Genomic DNA, 20101 nt, shown 5'->3' on the forward strand with positions numbered 1-20101 from the left:
CCTCTACCGGCTGAAGGCCGATGACGCTCCCTCCTTGGGGTCCGTGGGGAATTCGCTGTGAGGTTTTTTCGCAAACTGGCTTCTTCTCTTGTAGACTGTCTCGATTCAGTTCCAACCTCTCTCGAGGTGAAAAGAGGGGAACACCGTCTGACTGAGTGAGGGATGATGGGATTTCACTGCGTTTACTCTTGACACAGAATGAGTCATGCAGCATCGAGAGCTTTGCCATTGCCTGTCAGAACCTAAATAATTACCCCCTCGCACCAGCTCCTGAACAATAACAATTAGGTGGAAGTCCTCCGGTGAAGTGAGGACATGTGATTCAGTGTGACTCTCTGGGTCCCAGGAAGAGGGGGGGGGGGCTGTTTGTGCAGTGACTGGGCATTTTGGGAGGGTGTTGGCGGCAGAGCGTGGGGTGTTTGAAGGACGTCCAGGGCTTGTCCAGTGACTGGGCATTTTGGGAGGGTGTTGGCAGCAGAGCATGGGGGTGTTTGAAGGATGTCCAGGGCTTGTCCCCGTGTGAAGGGAGAGGTGGCTGCTGACCTTTGACCCACAGCTGTGTTCTCAGCTGTTGACCTGAAGGGGTAACAGTGTTTGGGCTGTATTTTCCGGAATGAATGTCACAGGAAGCATGGGCGCAGTCAATGGCGTGGCGTATGGGCACACTGGGCGTGGCAACTGAATGTTGGTATTTTCGTGACCGGAGGCGAGGAGTTCAAAGCATGCGGTGCAGGTGGAAAATGGGCTGGATTATGGTCAATATGTGGGTGTGTTGCAGCTGAATTCACTTACGGCCAATCCTATGACCTCTTTTTATTCCCTTTAAGAGTTCCCTTTAAGGTGTAACCAGCCTAATTAGCTGTTAAGCCTTTTGTGAAGCAGCAGCAACTGCTGTCCTCCCACTTCAGTGTACGGGGACTCAGAAAATTCCCAAACGTCTCAGGCGCGTCAAAATCCACGACGAAAATACCGCTTCGCCAGCGCGACGGCTCGCACCGCGCCATGCACAGGGCTAGAAAACTGAGCCCTTTGTCTTGGGCCTCAGCTGCCCCAGGGAAAACGGGACATGGGCAGCCATTTTGACCCCTCCCGCCCCGCCCCCCCCCCCCCCCCCTCGCCCCGGCTCCCGATCTTTATAAGTCACATTTGACTCATTTCCGGACATTCCGGGACCCCCCCGAGCACCCCTGCACGGGTCAGCTGTTCCCCCCTAAATAGCTGGCGCTGACCTGCAGCGGAGGTGCCGGTACGTGCGTCCCGCGAGCGTGAGCCGGAGGGTGCGGAGGGGAGGCCTTTTCGCGATTTCTATGGGGGGGGGTGGGGGGGTAATATAACAGCGCCTGGGGGGGGCTGTCACAGCATTCCGGCTGACAAAGTCACCCGCGCGACAGGTCTCTAGAGAGAAACAAACGTGTGATGGTCAAAAAAACAATTGAGAACCCTGATCCCCCCCCAGACCAGACACCGCCTCCTGTCCCAGACGCTTTTATTGTCACCCGTCACCAACCCCAGCCCGGCCAAGGCCCCGACCCACAGCACAATTGATCTGGGCCAGGAGCTCCTCTGGTTAATTGCCGTCCCATTACACATGAGGTGGCTGCGATAATGAGGCGGTCATTTCCCCGCTATTGTTTTAGCATTCGCGGACGTGCGTTAGCTCGTAATGATGGGGGGGGGGGTCGGGTGTGCCCGTACAGACGGACGGTCCGCCGAGACGGAGACGCTCGTTTCGCGAGCGGCAGAGCAAGACGCGGCCCGGGACACCGCCGCGGAGGGTCGAATTAAACGCGGCGTTCCTCGTGTTGCGAAAGAGCCTTCTCGTTCGTTTTATTATTAAAAACGGAGCGGCTTTATTAGTCTGCTCCGGCCTTCACCACAGAGGAATAAGCGAAGCTCTCCTCTTTGGTTTGGCCTGGAGGGGACCTGCCAGACCCCTGCCCCCCCCCCCCCCCCCCCACCGAGCTCGGCCCAGTTCGGGGTTTCAGGCGCGTCAGGAATCGCGAGCTCGCTCCATTTTCCTGGGCCCGCTCCCGACCTCAGCCGGGCCATCGCACACACATCAAGGCTTGTAGTCGGGGGTGGAGGTTTGGGGGGGGCACTGCTGGCATAGCCAATGGGGGTTGATTGCTTTTCCTGAGACATTATGTCACTGGTAATGAAAGGATTCCCAGAATTCCCTCAATGCCATTGATTCATTGTGTGTGTGTGTATTTTTGTCTGTGTGTGTGTGTGTGTGTATGTCTGTGTGTGTGTGTGTGTGTGTGTGTGTGTGCGTGCATGCGTGCGTGCGCATAAGCACAGCTGTGTGTGCAGGGACCTCTGCCAATATGTCACACACAGGGATAGTGCTTCTTGTCTTTAAGGAATAAGCAAATGGAATCCCAGGTGAAACTCTGTTTTCTGATGTGTAGGCCTAATAATACGAGTGTGTAATGACCTGCCATTGAATCCAGTAATCTTTATTTATACAGGGAAATCGCACTGGGTCTCGTTTTCAATGGAGCCCCTGATGACCAAAGGAAATAAGAATCAGTCTTGTCATTGGGGTGTTTAGCACAGAAAGAGTTTGATTGGGCGCGGGGAGGAGGTCGCGTGCCCTAACTGGCCGTGCAGAATCCGGGTCCACACGTAGGACTCGGTCGGGGTCAGCGAAGGTCAAGACGTCTGCGCTTACCTCACGGGAAAGGCCTGCCCCTCCGGGAGCCGTTACTCAGCCGCCGTTTAGGAATTCTGGGAAGGTGGAGGGAGGGGGTTAATCCGGGCTGGTCACGGTTGTCCGGTCAGGAATTGCTTTCTTGTTTTCCGTACGACGCATCGGAGACACCTTTAGCAACCTTTACCCTTCCTTCCCCCTCCTCGTGTGTTTACAAGGAAAACACACTGACATTGCGAGGACCAGAATTTTCCCCCCCTCCATGTTTTAAATTCATGCTGAGGGAGGCTTTTTTCCGTCCGACGTTCGACCGCATTAACGTTATTTACTTTTAAGTTCCCGCATCCACGTCTCGGTTCGGGGGAATCTTTAATACATTTTTAATGAGCTTTATTTCAAAGGGCTTCGGCTGCCGTGCGATGGGCTTCCTGCGCTTAAGTGTTCTGCGGTCGAAAAATAAGGGGGAAGAGTGAATTTGCAGAGCGGCCACATCCATCCTCCGCTCGAGTGCTTTCCTGCGCCGCTGTCGGGCCCGGCTCGGCCCGAGGTTCGACGCTCCCGGGGTCTCAAACCGCTATTTGTCTGCATCCGTCCTCTCAAAGACACAGTCGTTGCTTTTCTCACCCTGGGTTTATTTGTTTGGGCTGCTGAGAGAATCCATTCACTTATGGAGTAATGCAAGTCATGCTACTGAGGTACTGCTGATGGTTTAGGTCATCAGGAGCAGCTCAACTCCCTCCCCATGTCTTTGTCTTTGAATTTGAATGTCAAAAATTAGTTGTGATGAAGGATTGTTCTTCATCTTGTACTTTGCTTCACATATCATATTATGCATCTGGAATTGCTGTTTTAAACACGTTGAAACCAGCATAGATGCAGTGTAAAAACAATTCTGTTACGGGACTCGAAAGCTTAATATCTCAAAAACGAAGCTAGCTGTGGGTGTTTGAAGCTTTTGAACTTTGGACTGAGCAGGGTTGCCCCCCGACCTGTCCGCTGAATTTTGACATCCGGATCAGACGGACCAACGTGCTAACACGTCAGGCCTGGGTGATCCCACCCCAGCTCCTCGGTGCCGCATCACCAACACGCTAACATGTATTAGCGCTTGTAGCTTAAACTCATTACAAAGTTAGCCCGTAGCAGTTAGCGCTGTGGCGGTCGGCGGTCTGACATGGCGGTCAGGGTTTCTGCTTGATGCGGTGCAGGAGCGTGACTCTGGCTAAACGCAGGCTAACTCTGGCTAACTCCTGCGAGCTCGGTGGTGACTCACCCATCTGACACTTTGAACAGTACTGTTGTTTTGATGGATGCGAACACCCAGTAGCACCTTGAAACCGTCTTCCGTGTTTGTATTATTTATAGAGAAGGCCACGGGCATAGCACCTGCTGTTTCCACATAAAAAAAAGCACTTAAAGAGCTCTTTATTAATAGAGAACCTATTTCTGTTTTATACGAGGGCATTGTCTATGTCACGGTTCAAACGAGTCTTCTCTCCTGAGGGTCAGTCAGTTGTAGAGCAGTGACCTGTAGGCTGTTGGTCTTTCAATTTGTGAATGTAATATTACGAGGGATGGGTACTGTTTAAATTCTGCTGATACCAATACTAAAAACGACTTTTAAAACGTTACTGGTGCCTGAACTGATACCTACAAATATACAAGACAAATTAATTAATTAATTAATTTAATTGTTTAAATTATACTTTATACTCATAATTTACACCATTTTGCTTTTGGCGGAGTTTAACGCTAGCTGGCTTTGCTAACGGTGGCTGCTGTCGCTGACAGAGCGAGTGTAGCGTTAGCCAGCGCGAAGGCGCGCGGCGCCAAAACGAGACAACAAAATCCGCGTCGCGATCGGGTCCGGTAGGGTACCGGGCCGTACGGGAACCGGGACCATAGTGGTACCGGGTTCCGGCACCCAACCCTAAATATCACGCGTGACATTTGACTTGTTTTTTCCAGAGGGTTGAGAGAGGTGGGGGGGAGAGTGGGTGGGGGGGAGGGGGGGGGGTGGGTTTTAATTTCCCGCCCCGTTGCTGAATGTCGAACGCTTAAGTATCGGTTCACGGAGTTCGCTGTTCGTGCCGCCCGCTGACGGCGCGGCGTTCTGCGTCCTCTTCCCGCGAGGCCAGCGGCGCTCCCCACGGCGTCATTCGGGGGTGCGCGGCGGGGCGGGGCGCGGCTGTTTCGCCGTACCGCCTGTCGCAGCGGATCGAGGGGGGGTGCGGCGAAGGCTGGCGTGGCTCGGGCGAAGACGGCCTGGAGCGGAGAGCACATGCCGTTCCATGGCGTCGCCCCTGCGTGGCGGGGCCATCGACGGAACGTTGCGCCCGGCGAGAACGCGCTCCTCGGAATGTTCCTCGCGTGTGTTGCCGTGACTTTGGCGTGTCAGCTCTGAATGAGCGGAACGTGTGTTCCCCGGCGTATCCATGGGCACGGATTTATCCCTGGCACAGCGGAACACAAGCCGTCTCTCCGCCGGGTGACTTAAGGCTGCGAACTGAGGTCATCGCCAGGCATTCAGACACGCCCCATTCCCCAGGGTGCAGCTGCCGCGAGAGACTCCAATTCCCATAGTTCTGTGCTTCAGAACGGGGATTTCACCCATCCTGCGCATCACTCGATAAGAACATGAAAGGTAGCAACATCCAGTCATTCAGCACGCGTAGGTTCTGCCCTCCTCATGTGTTCCCTCCCTGGAGTGTCCTACAGAGTGTCCAGCACTGAATCAAGCCTGGACTCAAACTCCCAGAGGTCTCTGCCTGTACAGGAGTGGGCATGCTATTTGCCACACTGAAAAAACAAAAACAAGAATAAAAAAGAAAATTTAGCTTTTATCGGAAATTTACCCGTACGCAATTTTCAGAGCAGAATCTCGATGATAATTTTGTCACTTTTATGAATTTAAAAGCCACCCTTCACCTGGGCCCTCCCCTCTCTAAAGCCCTTTCCTGGAAATGACTGTTAGCCTCTGCAGCAGGAAGCTTTCCTCTGAGTCACTGCACAGACTTCACATATGTCCCTTTTTGGCAATGGCATACCTGGCGGACCATGTGTTTATTAAGGGAATGCCATACATGCTGTTTCACAGTTTATTTAAGACGTCCGGTCTACGATTGGTTGAAATGGAAGTTCGTTTTTTGTTCTATATGCAGAGGACAGATCTGTGTCTTTGTGTCCTTTTCAAAAACAAATACTAAGTTTGATAGAATTTTTTCATCCCCCCATAATATTTTTTTCTGATTCATTAAACCTTGGAGAGCACAAGTTTGTGCTTATTTGGAGATGAAAGTCTGCAGTCAGCTTAAATGTTGCCTCCTGACACTTTGTGGGTAATGAGAAGGCAGCCTCTGCTTAGTCTTGTAAACAGTACGCGGAAAAGGGGATGGTTTATGCGCGGAGTTTAGCTTCTGGAACAAACCGATAAACCGTGTCTCTAAGTCATTAGCGTCACGAGTGACAGCTCACGTAAGCTGCAGTATCTTCACAACACATATAGAATGACCTCCAGGTATTTCCCCCCTTAAAGGGACAGCGTCCGTGGTCTCCCGAGAGGCATTACCATACGCGTGAGACAACTCAAGCCTTGTTTTTAGGAAACGGTGTTAAGGCTTGGTGTGTTTTTTTGTGCATACGTTATCAGATGGGAAGTATGTTTTGAGTTTTTTCACCATCGTTACAATGGAATGTAATGATTCTGAATGACTCTGAATAAGGATGATTCTGAATAAGGATAGCCATATCTTGAAGACATAGATGAATCTTAATCTGGAGTCTTCACAGTTACTGTCAGAGAGAATCAGAGAGTTTGGATAACAAAACTGTCTTAAAACTACATAAGTTTCTGTATTACTAAGTTCCAGTCACTGATGTGGAGAAGATATAGTGTGTGTGTGTGTGCGTGAATGGACATGTGTGTGTATGTGTGTGCGAGAGTGGACATGTGTGTGCATGAGTGGACATGTTTGTGTGTGTGTGTGGGTTTGTGTGTGTGTGTGAACCTGTTTGTGTGTGTGTGAGTGGACGTGTGTGTGTGTGTGGGTTTGTGTGTGTGTGTGTGTGTGTGTGTGTGGACGTGTGTGTGTGTGTGTGTGTGTGTGTGGGTTTGTGTGTGTGTGTGTGTGAACATGTTTGTGTGTGCGTGAGTGGAAATGTGTGGACAAGGTATCTTGGAAACTGTTGGATGTCAGAGTTGCAGTGCGAGGAGAGAGAGAGGGAGAGAGAGAGAGTTAGAGACAGGAGGGGGCGGAGATAGAGGGAGGAGTGGACGTCCCGGTTGCAGTGATGTCATGCTGTCAGGCATAGCTTGGAGATGATGCAGACCCACACCGTTTCGGGGGGGGGGGGGGGGGGGGGGGGGGGAGTTGGGGGTGGGGTCCCGCTAAAAAAGGAGCAGCGGTTGGACTGGACAGGACTGAGTCTCTCTCCCTGCCCTTCACTCTGTGCGCGATGCAGGGGAGGACAGCACAGCCCAGCCCGAGCCCGGGCTCCCTTTCCGGCTCTTTCTGACTGCCGAAGCTCCCTCTGACACAGCGGGACCTCCCGTCCCAACCGCACGGGGGTCTTTCCAAAGTTTTTTATCTGTTCATTTTTCCTCCTCCGAACAACTTTCTGGGCTTGTCTGGATTATAAAGAGGGTGACCGTTAGACAGGTAGGGGTGTTTTTTTTTTGTTTGTTGCATATGTGCTGTTTTTGTTTGTTTTGTTTAGTGTTTGCAAAGAACGAAACCGAGCGAAAATAATAACTTAGACGAAAGCGTTTAAGCGTGTTAAGCGGCCCTGTTATTTATAACGACGCGCATGCCGGGGCCGACGGCGTGATTTACGAGGCGCGCCCGATCGCGTGTCACGCTCGCCTGCACGCAGGCGGCGAACGGCGGGGGTGAAGTATAGACGCTGGTCCGTTTTAAGGCCGAGGCGTTCCTCGCCGGCGCTGCCGTGTGCAGATTCTCGCAAAAACATGAGGGGGGCAACCGCAGCGACGCTGGGCCGGGGGCGTTCGCCTCCGGGCCACTGTACAGTAGGTCGACCGGCGATCTGAGCCCACGGAACGAACCCCATAGGGTTGGCGCACCCCCCCTTCCCCTAAAACCCGCCTCCAACCCCCCCACACGCCCTGATGTGCCCGTTTACTGCCTCCATTGGGGTCACAACAGTGGGCTCCTCCACAATGACAGGTCTTCTCAGTTCCTCTCTTTGCATACAGATTTCTTATGCCACTGCTGGCTTGTTCATACTGTGGTCAGGGAAATGGACCCCTGACCAGATGGTTTCTGCTTGTAGGCTGCAGCCTTTGGTAGTACACTTGCGCTGTGTACTCTGGAACAAGGCGCATAGTGGATATGAATACGCTTTTGGCAAATGTGAATACTTTCAATCAATATCCGGCAGCGCTAACGTGCTACATCTGTGCGGCACTGAGCAGGGTGTTCTGCTAAGCAAGCAAACTGAAGGTTAGCAGAGCTGCGCTATCTCGCTGTGTACGGCATGTGCTGCTTCATCACGCCGCGCTACTGAGCGTGTGCAGGAGTCCCCGTGTGAGCACGGGGATTGTGGGATACATCATACCGGCAACTTAAAGGTGCGAACATGTCAAAGTGTTTTTGCGTCTTTTGGAGAAAGACATGCAGTCCATTGACGTTGTGAAAGCGAATGGTTATCTTGTGGCAAATGGGTTCAGAGGGAACACTCACTTGACTATTGTAATGTGTGAATGGATGTAATAATGAGGATGAACGTGCACTTCTAATTTCCTACTCAGGGACAAGTGTAGCATCGAACAAGAACACCATTCTCTGGATCAAAACTCCATTTGCCGTCCATAAAATTGCACTTGGCACAAACGCCCTTTTGTCCTTCACGGAAAAGTAATTTGTCGCAGATGTGCTACTGTATGTGCAGATGTGCAATGCAAACAAGGCCCATGTTCACAAACTGCGTTTCCCATGAGCACCGGGCTGGAACGTGGACACTGAGCGGAGCCCACACACGTTCCCGCTCCCCACGTTTTATTTTGATGGGGCGCGCTGTAAATTCCGATTGGATCCAGCTGTGTCTTCGTCGGGGAGAGGGGCGTGCGTGGCAGGTCTGACTGCTTCATCTTCCTCGCTGGGGGATATTTATTTCGGCAGCCTGCAAAGTCGAATATGACATGGGGGAACCTGTAATGTGTGAACAGCGATGAGGATATGGACTAAAAGCTCCACTCACACTGAAAAACGAACAAACGGTGGATATTGAAGCTCTCTATCTTTAAATGGAAGCAGTGGCGACTATGACTCAACGGAATTCAAGACAGTGGACTTTTGTGGATACTCTGATAACGCAGGTCCAGGAAAGGCTGAGAAAGTCTCTGATTATCAGAGGTGGACATTCCAGGGGTCAGAAAGCAAAAGTCCTGCCGTGTATTTCATCCACCCCTGAACTCAGCCAGCTGATTTAGCTCTACATCCTGGCTGAAGAATGGTGCTCATTAGCAAATCCAGGTGACTGGAACAAAATCCTGGGATGAGCTTTTACTTTCTGAACCTGAATTGTCCACCTCTGCTGATGACGCAGGTCCGGAAGGCTCGGGGAAGCCTTGAGAAACTGGATCTGAAGTCCCAGTGAACTGAACTGCTTGCCAGTGGGCGCAGGATTACGTGCCCGTGGCTGGTCACATGGTTCTGCCCTCACCCGCCTCTCAGTTGGCCATGGCAGCACAGTGATCACCAGCACTCGGGTCTGATGGGGGTCCGTCCATCTCTTCGGTACCCTCTCTTTTCGGGACCCCCCTTTTTGTGACTCCCTCTCTCTGGGGCCTCCTTTCTCCAGCTTGGTCGTGGCACGAGAATCACAACTGGCCTGTAGAACAACCCAGAACCTCAGAACGACACAGTACAGGCTCTCTGTCAGCCTTTGTAAAATTGCACGTTGCATTTCTTAATCCAAAAGTTGTGACGATAGACTGATATTGGTGTAGTGCAGACGCTCAGATCAGGATTTATTTTCTGCCTGATAATTAATGAATAAATGAATCTACCTGTAAATCCATTCATGTCACTGACTGGGCGGAGATGTCAATCACCTAGTGCCCCAGGCGTAAATCAGTCCCTAATCGAAGCGGAGAAATGTTAAAACACTAAAACTAGGACTTGTTTCTGCGGTGACATTCTGAGCAGGTGGGTGTTTGCGCCCTGACTCTGGCTCACAGTCGTGGCTCTGTGCAAAAGCTGAGGCACATTTCGCTAAGCGTGCGGGGGTTGGGGGGGGGGGACCGGAATCCGCCCCGCCGTGCGAAAAAAGGCGTCGTTTTCCTCGCCGCGTTTCGCGGGCCCGCCTCCTCGGATCCGCGGACGGGCGCCCGGCCGCAACGACCGCGCAGCGAGTCAGAGCCGTCCCGAACGGCGTTTCGCCATCGTCGGGGGGGGGGGGGGAGAGGGGCGCGGCTGGCCGGTTTCACGGCCCGTAAAACGCAGCTGTCGCTAAGGAGAGGAGGCGGCCCGCGGTCGTCTGGCATGCGGGAAAAACAACGGCGCGGGGGTCACGAGCGGACCCCCTGGGCCCCCGGTCCCACGGACACAGCGGGACAGTGTCTCGGACCGCCCGAAATGCAGAGCAGCGTCCCGTTAAAGGGCTGGACCCTGAAATTAGATTACGTTACATTAGGCCACGCTGTCTGGTTCTTTCAGTCTCACGAAGAGGCCGTACATTCAAGGACAACACATAACTCATAAACAGGACATTCAGTTACGCGTAATTCAGGAAAGTACATGCGCAGCGTACGTTAGTATGTACAACATAATCATGATCTGTGAACGTTTTATTTCACCTTTAAGAGTAGCTTATTAGTGGTGTGAGCTGATTCTGAGGATGTTCAGAAGGTGCATTGCAGTTGGGACAGAGCACATTTGCCGTGTTATTGTAGAAATATTTTACGCTCTTAATGAAGCATTTTCGGCGTGGTTTGGGGAGACAGTGAAGAGAGGCCATTTTGTGTCCTCGCTCTCCAAAATAACAAACTAACTGTGTCTGGGCCTGGTCACCTGGCCGTCGGGGAAACAATGGAGACGCTGTCAGAATGGAAACACTGTTATCTCCAGGACAGGAAGCCTGGCTGTTAGCATAGCGTCAGAAACCAGGGGGAGTGTGTGTGTGTGTGTGCGTGTGTGTGTGTGTGCTTGTGTGTGTGTGTGCTTGTGCTTGTGTGTGTGTGTGTGTATGTGTGTGTGTGTGTCTGTGTGTGCGTGTGTGTGTGTGTGCTTGTGCTTGTGTGTGTGTGTGTATGTGTGTGCGTGTGTGTATGTGTGCTTGTGCTTGTGTGTGTGTGTGTGTGTGTGTGTGTGTGTGTGCGCATATGAATGTGAGTGTGTGTGTGTGTGTGTGTGTGTGTGTGTGTGCGCATATGAATGTGAGTGTTTGTGTGTGTGTCTGCGTGTGTGTGTGTGTGTGTGTGTGTGTGTGCTTGTGTGTATGTGTGTGTGTGCATATGAATGTGAGTGTGTGTGTGTGTGTGCTTGTGCTTGTGTGTGTGTGTGTGTGTGTGTGTGCGCATATGAATGTGAGTGTGTGTGTGTGTGTGAATGTGAGTGTGTATGTGCATGCATGTGTATGTGTGTGTGTGCACATGGGGGGGGGGGGTGTTGGGGTGTAAAGGAGAAAGGAAATATGTGTTTTGAATCCAAAAAGACTCAGGAAGAGCTTTAAACCTTTTCTGATTCTTCTTTTCCATGACTGAATGGCTGACTCATTCCTTGTGGGTTTTCCTGGGAATGCCCTATTGGTTTGGGATTTAGTTATAGCCAAGGGGAGTGACTGCTGCTGCTGTATGTGTGTGTGTGTGTGTGCATGTGTGTGTGCGTGTGTGCGTGTGTATGTGTGTGTGAGTATGTGCAGCATGTGTGTAGGAGGGATAGTCACTAATGGAAAATGTTAAGCAGGGGTGAGCTTGGCTCTACTTACAGCATGGGTGTGACTGTTTTTAAAGTTTAAATTTGGTTATAATGGAGTTGCCAGTTCACTCGTCACAGCTTTGCTGAATGGGTGGGAATGTTCTCATCATCATCATCATTTTCCAAGCAGGCACACATGTTAATGGAAAAAGGGAACCTTGCTCTGGATTTTTTTTACCTGAGCAACTCAAGTTAAATAGCAAACAATGGCTGTACACTAGACAGGAGTCTAACACACTGACCAGTGCACTGAACACCAGCAGGTGATGAAATGAGTTATAAAGAGTAGAGAGAGTTCCCGAGCGAAGAACTGCATCAGTCAGCAGCGAGGAACTGCATGAGGTGGCAGGTGACTGAGGGGTGGGGGTGCGGGTGTGGGGGGGGGGTAAGACAGGCAGCGCAGGTCATCCGAGTCTCTCTTTCTGTTTAGACAGCAGTAACACAGCTGCCGTTTTCAGAGAGTGCCACCCTGCCGCTGCTCAGCAGGTGCGGGTATCCCAGAATGCACCTGTGCATCTCTGTTAGGGGAAGACCCTTACGCATCGTTTTTCGCTAAGTCCTTACACAGGTCATCTAGGGTTCGTAAAAGGTGGTTAGTTAGAAATCCCTAATAGTCTTCTTAAAGTTTGTAGGTAACATATAGATCAGTACAGTGCAGTCTTTGTGTGAAGATGTGGATGTGTGTTATTGCTGGCATGCTCGTGTGCGCTAAGGCCTGTGTTTCTGGCACCTTCCTTCCAGACGTGGTTCACACGCAGGGCCCTCTCGACGGCAGCCTCTACGCCAAAGTCCGCAAGAAGGAGTCCGTGGACGAATCGGTCACCGCCAACGGCCTGCCCGCGGCAGAGCCTGCCCTCCCGGCCGCCGAACACACCCTCCCGGCGGTGGACCACGCCCTCTCGGTCAGCAGCGACTCGGGCAACTCCACCGCCTCCATAAAGACTGATCGCACCGATGAGCCGGGCCAGCACCAGCAGGCTCCGCCCCCGCAGCAGCAGGCTCCGCCCCCGCAGCCTCAGCCGGCCCCGCCCCTGAGCCCCGAGGAGAAGAAGGAGCTGGACCAGCTGCTGAGTGGACTGGAGCCTCCGGCCGGCCAGCAGGCCTACCCGGCCCCCACCTCCAGCCCCGGGGGCGGCAAGCTGCACCTGGTGCCCGCCCAGGTCCACGTTAACGGGCAGGACAGCGCTGAGCGGGAGACGGACATCCTCGACGACGAGCTGCCCGCCAGCCAGGAGGCCAACAGCGTGGACAGCCTGGGCACCCTCTCGTCCCTGGAGGGCCGAGCCACGCCCGCCGACCTGTACTACCAGCCCGAGACAGTCATCAACGGGCAGGACGTCCCGTACCCGGACAGGGCGGCCGACATGCCCGTCCACCGGATGCAGGGCTCGGCGTCGGCGCAGGAGCGCATCGTGGACGCGGGGCCCCCGCGGGGGGGCTACGACCCGCGACAGAACGGCGCCGTGTTCCGCTCGCAGTCCTTCGGGGGGGAGGCGCCCTACAAGGCGGCCATGCCCAGGGCCCCCGCCCGGAGCACCAGCAGCCGAGACGCGGTGCAGCGGGGCCTGAACGTCTGGCAGCAGTACGGCGTTCCCGAGGAGCCGCTGGCCGAGGGGGCCAGCTACAGCCCCGCCCCCCTGCAGCACCCGCACGGGCTGCCCGAGTTCCCCCGGGCCGCCTCCCAGACCGAGATCCAGCAGTCCATCGAGACCCTCAACATGCTGATGCTGGACCTGGACCCCGCCCACACGCCGGTGCCCAAGTCCCACAGCGCCCCCGTCGAGCCGGGCGTGGTCACCGTCCAGCCCTCCCTGGCCCAGGCCCACGCCAGGCCCTCCTACCAGGCCGACAGCGCCATCCACGGCTACTACGGCGAGCCCTCGCCCCCCCAGTACCAGCCGGGTCCCGTCGGGGGCTACCCCGCCGACTTCTCGCCCCCCCAGTACCAGCAGGGCCCTGTCGGGGGGTACCCCACCGAGCCCTACGACCCCTCCGCCTACCACCAGCCCGTGGCGGCTAGCGTCCCGTACCAGGCGGGCCCCGGGGTCCTGGCCTACCCCTCCGACCCCTCCCCGACTTTCGGCCAGCTGCAGCTGAGGCCCCTAAACACGTACCCGTCCGGCATGGCCGCCAGCTCCCCCGAGCCCCAGGAGCAGCACCAGCCCGCCGTCCAGCAGCAGCACAGCTACAGCGCCTCCTCCTCCCCCCTCCCCGTGCAGACCCCGGCCAAGGAGACGGACCCCGAGGAGGAGAACCTGGGGGTGCAGGGCCTGGTGGCCCATCGCGTGGCAGGTGAGAGCTCGCCTCCGTCTCCGGGAGATCTTTACCTCATGGGCTTGTTTTTAGGAGGTTCAGGCCTGGATTTGTCTCTTTTGCTCTGTTTCTTGCTCTGTTTCTGCTACTTTGTAAAGTGTCTTCCTGACGGTTCTCTGTAAAAAAGCGCTATACAGATACATTTGATTTGATTTGATTTGACCTCAATCTCAGGCCCAGTAGAATCTGTATCTCCTCTTTAAAAAAAAATGTTAGAGCATTTCTCTCGATTGTTGCTCTGCGCATTCCTCTTTACTTCTTAATGCATTGTTTAGCATTGTTTATTGTATTACGATTTACTAAAACCGATAACCTGAACTAGCGTTGCTTTTTCTTTATCTTTTAAATTTGCGCTTTTCCAGCTTAGGTTATTTTGTAATATAATACCGTAAATTATTCAGCTTTCAGAAAGTTGCAGTGTAACAGGTAGCGTTTTTGTGCCTGTGGTCTTATTGTGTTGATTCTTTCAATGTTTTATTCTAGTTTATTCAATACACCAGTGTTCTTGTGTAGCAAGTAAGCCATTACATGTGCAGTCATGAGTCTGGGGGAACATTCTCAGAGAAGCTCTGCTGCAGGCCAGTGATCTTCCACAGAACAGTCTGTCACCTCAGAGCACAGCCAGTAATCACGTTTCGTGTCGAAGATGGAAAATAATGGCATGGAAAGTTGGAAGGGGAAATCGAACTCTCCCAAGTTTTCAGTGAAAGAGGTCTTTGTCGGACACAGAAAGCTGGAACTTGACAAAAGCTCGTTAACATGCTCCACAGCAGCTGCTTTTAAAGACGATCGTCCGTGGCATCTGAGGACAGATTTTAAACCAGTTTTTCCACCAAAAACTTTTCAGTGTGAAATACACTGAGACCAGCTGGGCCAAACAAAATGTCATTAAGATTCTACCTTCTAACACACCTTCCGTGTGACAGCTAACTATTGGTGAACTTTGAAAGTTGAATTTTTATTTTTTAAGCGGAAAGACTCAATTTTTTTTTACTTCCGTTTCTCTCCGAGAATAGCTGAAATACTTGCATCCTCTGGGGCCGATGGCTCACATATTTAGGCTGGGCTCATGAATATTCAGCGGCAACCTTTTATGGACAAAGCCCCTGTTTCTGCCCGCCTGCTTTTCTGAGCATTGTGAGGTCACAATGGGAGGCATTGTCCGCCGTCCGCCAACGGATCGCTGTGTTCCGTTCTGTTCCGCTCCTGCTGCCCACTCCCGCCACGCCTTCTCTCTCCCGCCGTGTCGCCACGGCGATAGACCTCAGGTTCCCGGACAGGAGGTCGTGCGATCGGACGACCCCTCTGCAGTTAGGCTCGGGGGGACATGGCATATTTCGTCTCCCCTGATTTATGGACCAAACTGATTTTTTTTGGTCAATGTCCCTATAGCGCAACAGGGAAGTGACTGCGATGTGTCGCTCCCGTCGCCTGGTCGATTGGCTATCGTACAAACGGAGGGGTAAATTCAATCTAGCCTCAACCCCCATGAGCAAGAGCAGACGGACGGCTCCGCGCGTCTGGCTTGGCGGCGACCGGAAGCAGCGCCGTCTGGTTTCTATACTTACTCCATAACGCGATCTGTGTTGTCATAGCTGCATCACAGTGTAGCCCCCTGGGCAGATCTAATCTTGGGCCGGCTACCCAAAGCGAGCGGAAGTACCCGGGCCTTCTCCAGTCTGTCTAATGACGAGCGCGGGAGTCACGGAGTCCAGCTCTCCCCGTCTCTGGAATGGCCATCACGGTATTCTTAGCGTCCCGCATACAGTACGGCCTCCGCATAGCCCGAGCCGTCTGGGTCCGGGGAGAGGGAGAGATGAGCGCGCCGATATGTAAAATGTAAGGGGTTAAGAATAGACCGTCTGTTTCTGCTTTGGGGCGGCCCATGCGGTGCATTCTCGGCGGTAATCGGATACGTCGCCTGCGGAGTCGCGGCGGCGAGCGCGCCGCCTCCCCCTAGTGGCGGAAGGAGGGATTGTCGCCTCGTTCCTCCGGCAGAGCCGTGAAAAAATCGGGACGCTTTTACGCAAAATGCTACTTACTGTAAACAAGTTCTCAGGCTTAAAGTACGTCCGCTGCCAATGGGAAAATGAAAAGCATCCATGTGTACGATTTGCATGACCTCATGAGTCGAAGCATCTCAAAGCTGAACCTGCAGCGCAGTCTTTTAAAAGGTGTGGTGCAGCGGCACTGCGTTACGTGCACTGAAGGCTCTGTGACTGTGTTCTCTGCGTGTGTAATGCACAGGGTTAAAAACACAGTCCAGAGGTGGCGGGGGCCTCGCATTGTCAGTCTGAGGTGAAAGGGGGGGGGCGGGGGGGGGGGGGGTCTGAGAGGGAGACCTCCCTCGAACACGGCAGCCTCGTTTTCCCGAAACGAGTACATACGGGCGTCCTGTGATCGGCTGGGAGGAAAGCACCTTTTAAAACCAATCCGAGCGCAGAAGCTCTCGGCTCGAAGAAGGGACGGCGTGCGGGGAGCTGTCAGGTTTTTTATTGGCCGCGGAGTGAAAACGCAGCGGCCCTCTCTTTACCGCTCCTGTCGGAGAGATAAACAGCCCGGGGCTGGGATCATGTGACCTCCCGCCCGCTGGTCAGTTCGCACTGGGAGCGGTGACAGTGATTGACAGCTGTCGTTACGTCCACCGATTAGCCCTGGGGCTTTTGAGAGGAAGTAGGAGCGCTTTGTCGAGCCCAGGGGTGGAGAGCCACGGGGTCTGCTGCTTTTTTGTTTTTACCTTACAAACGGCAACCGGTTCAGATAAAAAAAAACTGCCCCCTGCAGCCTCTGCTACTCTCCGACATCAGGCAAGCAGACCCCCTTTTTTTAGATGCACTGCGCTTAGAATTTCACCGAGACCTGTGATCCGTGGTCACATCTGGGCAACAGGACCGAAAAGGAAAAGAAAGGATCGCATTGTTTGGCTGTCAGACGTTCGAACAGGTACTCAGTCAGTATTGCTGTTGTTTTATGAACAGGCAGCTTCACGGTCTACACAGGGGGGCCTTTCAGAGTGCATGTCAGTGGAATCCGCCCCTCTGCTACGCCAGTTGAATAAAATAAAAGTTCACACTGAAAAGTATCTGAAGTGAAAAAGGTCTCCGGCTCGGAGAGTAACCCGGTCTCTTTTCTTTCTCCCCGTTTTTCTTTTTCGTCCTCTGTGCCACGTCTTCCATCCCTCCTACCCTGCGGACCGTCCCTTCACGCCACCGCATCTCCCTCTCCACCTCCTTCCTCATCCTCCTCTCGCTCCTCCTCTTCCTCCCGACTCCCGAACTCCCATCACCCCCCGGGGCGTCCCGCCGCAGAGTACAACGCTCGCATCCGGGGGATGAAACAAAACTTTCTGCTGCCCCAGGCAACGCGGCACCGCTCCTTTTCCTTCTCCGGTTTGTTGCCTCCCTCTCCCCCTCTCTCTCTCTCTCTCTCCCTCTCCTTCCATCTCTCTTTCTTCTCTCTCTTGCTCTTGCTCTCCCTCTCCTTCCTTCTCTCTTTTTACATCTCTCTCTTGCTTTCTCTCTCTTTCTCTCTCTCTTTCTCTCCCTCTCCCTCTCTCTCTTTCTTCTCTCTCTTGCTCTCCCTCTTCTTCCTTCTCTCTTTCTTTACTTCTCTCTCTTGCTTTCTCTCTCCCTCCCTCTCCTTCCTTCTCTCTTTCTTCTCTCTCTTGCTCTCCCTCTCCTTCCTTCTCTCTTTCTTCTCTCTCTCGCTCCCCCTCTCCTTCCTTCTCTCTTTCTTTACTTCTCTCTCTTGCTTTCTCTCTCTTTTTCCCTTCCTCTCCCTCTCTCTCTCTCTTTCTTCTCTCTTTACTTCCCCCACTTTCTCTCACTCTCTTTCTCTGTCTCTCCCTCTCTTTATTTCTTTCTATCTCTCTATCTCTTTCTCTCACTCTCTTTTCCTGTCTGACTCACCCAACACCCTTGCTTCTTTTCTCCATGGTTATTTTTTCCCATCATACACCACTTCCCGTCTAATTCACCATTCCCCAAAAACGTAGATTTCTAGGAGTGTTTCATCCCACTGCACTGTAAAATACATTAACATCATATATCCCTGACACATGAGCACTTAAGACATGTTCTCACTGAAGGAGGGCAGCAGGGTTTGGGTTCAGATCCCATCAATTCAACCAGTTCATGAATTAAAGAATGTCCATACTATTGCATAGGGGTTTTTTATCCATGAATTTCCTGAGTTGGAATGGAATTGACCTTGGAGACCACAAACAGCTTCATGATACACAAAAAAGGATACAACACTAACTGGCCGATTTCTGTAGTACTACATTGATTCCACTCAAAAAAAATGAAATGTAAAACACTAAAGCCATGTTTAAGTCATCATACAGTATGTGTACTGTGGGAAATAAGAGTCTTTACATAAAAATTAGAATAGAGAAACATATAGCATATTACTTCATTGGGCTTTGGACAGTTCCCCCTATACATATCTTGTATAACTCTTGTAGCTGAATAGAATAAAACTGAAAAAGTTACTGTGGGTGTGCTGAGTGATTCAGTTTGCCCTGAGGACAGAACCACACCGTGCAGATAGTGGCCTGTGCACCAAGGCCTTTCGGCTGTGTTCTCGCACTGTAGCCGGCACACTGTGTTATTTCACGACACTGTGTCACCGGGACTGCGCGGATGTTATCTGTTGTCTGTTAGCTGGGATTGGCTGAGAGATGCGCAGCTGCTGTATGCTCATTGGTCAGGCTGGTAGCTCTTGTGCTGCTGCGTACCTGACAGCGGCATTTCAGTGGAACTGGGTTGTGTTGAAAGGGAGTCGCCTCAGAGCACCGTGCGTAGATAACAGGGTGGTCATTTAGATAGGCTGCTTACTGCTGCCTGTCTGAACTGGTGCAGAGAGAGAGAGAGAGAGAGAGAGAGAGAGAGTGAGTGAGAAACAGAGCAAGCGATAGAGAGGGAGAGAGACTGAGAGGATGAGAAAGAAACTAGAGAGGAGATAAAGAGTGACAGACAGAGAGGATGAGAAAGAGATAAATCAAGAGATAGAGGGAGGGAATTGAAAAATGAGAGGACAGTCAGAGAGACACATAGAGAGATCGATAGTCAAGGAGACATCTTAGATAGGGTCTGTTACTTTTGTGTTCGTGAACTTCAACATCAGTTTTATTTGTCATACCATAAAGTTCCATTTGACCTTGGATTTCAGAGAGACAGAGAGAGAAAGATAGAAAGAGAGAGAGATCCAGTGCTACTTTTGTGTTTTCTCCTGTAGGAAAGGATACTCTGACGTCGCTATGCCATCTCTCTGTTATTCTCCGTGTCTGTTGTGCTGATGTAGTAGTCAGAACAGGGGAGGGGCAAAACGCCATCGGCGTTGGGATTCGCAGCTGGGATCTATTATCTGCGCCTGCTCTGTTGCCGGGGTGACCAGGTTCGGAACCTGACCCGAACAGCTGCGCGGGACACCGACGCCTTTGGTTAGGGACCCCCTCACAAGATCTCTCGCGGGAAACCCGCTACAAACGGCTCCGTCTCCGTCACACGCGAGATTCATCGCGAGCTGCCCTGGCTCCCCGATCTGTCACACGCGGCCCTAACATGTTGACATTTCCGTAGCGACGCGATTAAAAGCAGATGGAGAACGCAAATAGATTTCATGTGTGCGCTTCGGCGGTTTGGACGTTTTCAGGCTGTCGGTGCTCGTCTCCTCTGACGGGGAGCACGTCGCTGTCGTTCTGTCAGGGACAGGAAGCTTTGTTTACCGAGGATGTGTTATGCCATTATTATTAAGACTGGGTGTTTGTCACGGATGCTGGAAAGCTGGGTTTAATACTGGGACCCTGCCTTTGATACTGCGACCCTGGGTTTGACACTGGGACCCTGGGTTTGATACTGGGGCCCTGGGTTTGATACTGGGGCCCTGGGTTTGACACTGGGACCCTGGGTTTGACACTGGGACCCTGGGTTTGATACTGGGGCCCTGGGTTTGATACTGGGACCCTGGGATTTATACTGGGGCCTTGATTTGATACTGGGACGCTGGGTTTGATACTGGGTCGCTGGGTTTGATACTGGGGCTCTGGGTTTGATACTGCGACCCTGGGCTTGGATGCTCAGGTCCCTCCGTGCGCTGTTGGCGGGCGGCTCTGCTCGCCGGTCTCTGACGGCGGTGGAACGCGGCTGACGGTGGCGGTCGGCTCTCTGGGGGAGCGGCGGGGGCGGGGACTCCTGCA

At 52.8% G+C, this 20101-nt stretch overlaps 1 protein-coding gene across 14 annotated transcripts in view; it reads left to right on the forward strand.

Annotated features, from left to right (window-relative positions):
• The window catches only part of tns1b (tensin 1b), a 221163-nt gene that overhangs the window by 176301 nt on the left and 24761 nt on the right, over positions 1-20101 (forward strand). For 11 of the 14 annotated variants that reach the window (XM_035394356.1, XM_035394360.1, XM_035394357.1 and 8 more), the window contains 2 exons: positions 12331-13881; positions 17211-17291. In XM_035394356.1, coding sequence (XP_035250247.1) covers positions 12331-13881; positions 17211-17291 — 1632 coding nt within the window. The remainder of the gene's footprint in view (positions 1-12330; positions 13882-17210; positions 17292-20101) is intronic. The other 3 variants (XM_035394364.1, XM_035394367.1, XM_035394370.1) reach the window with 1 other exon arrangement.

This window comes from Anguilla anguilla, chromosome 15 (genome assembly GCF_013347855.1).
Source record: "Anguilla anguilla isolate fAngAng1 chromosome 15, fAngAng1.pri, whole genome shotgun sequence".
NCBI classification, from domain to species: domain Eukaryota; kingdom Metazoa; phylum Chordata; class Actinopteri; order Anguilliformes; family Anguillidae; genus Anguilla; species Anguilla anguilla.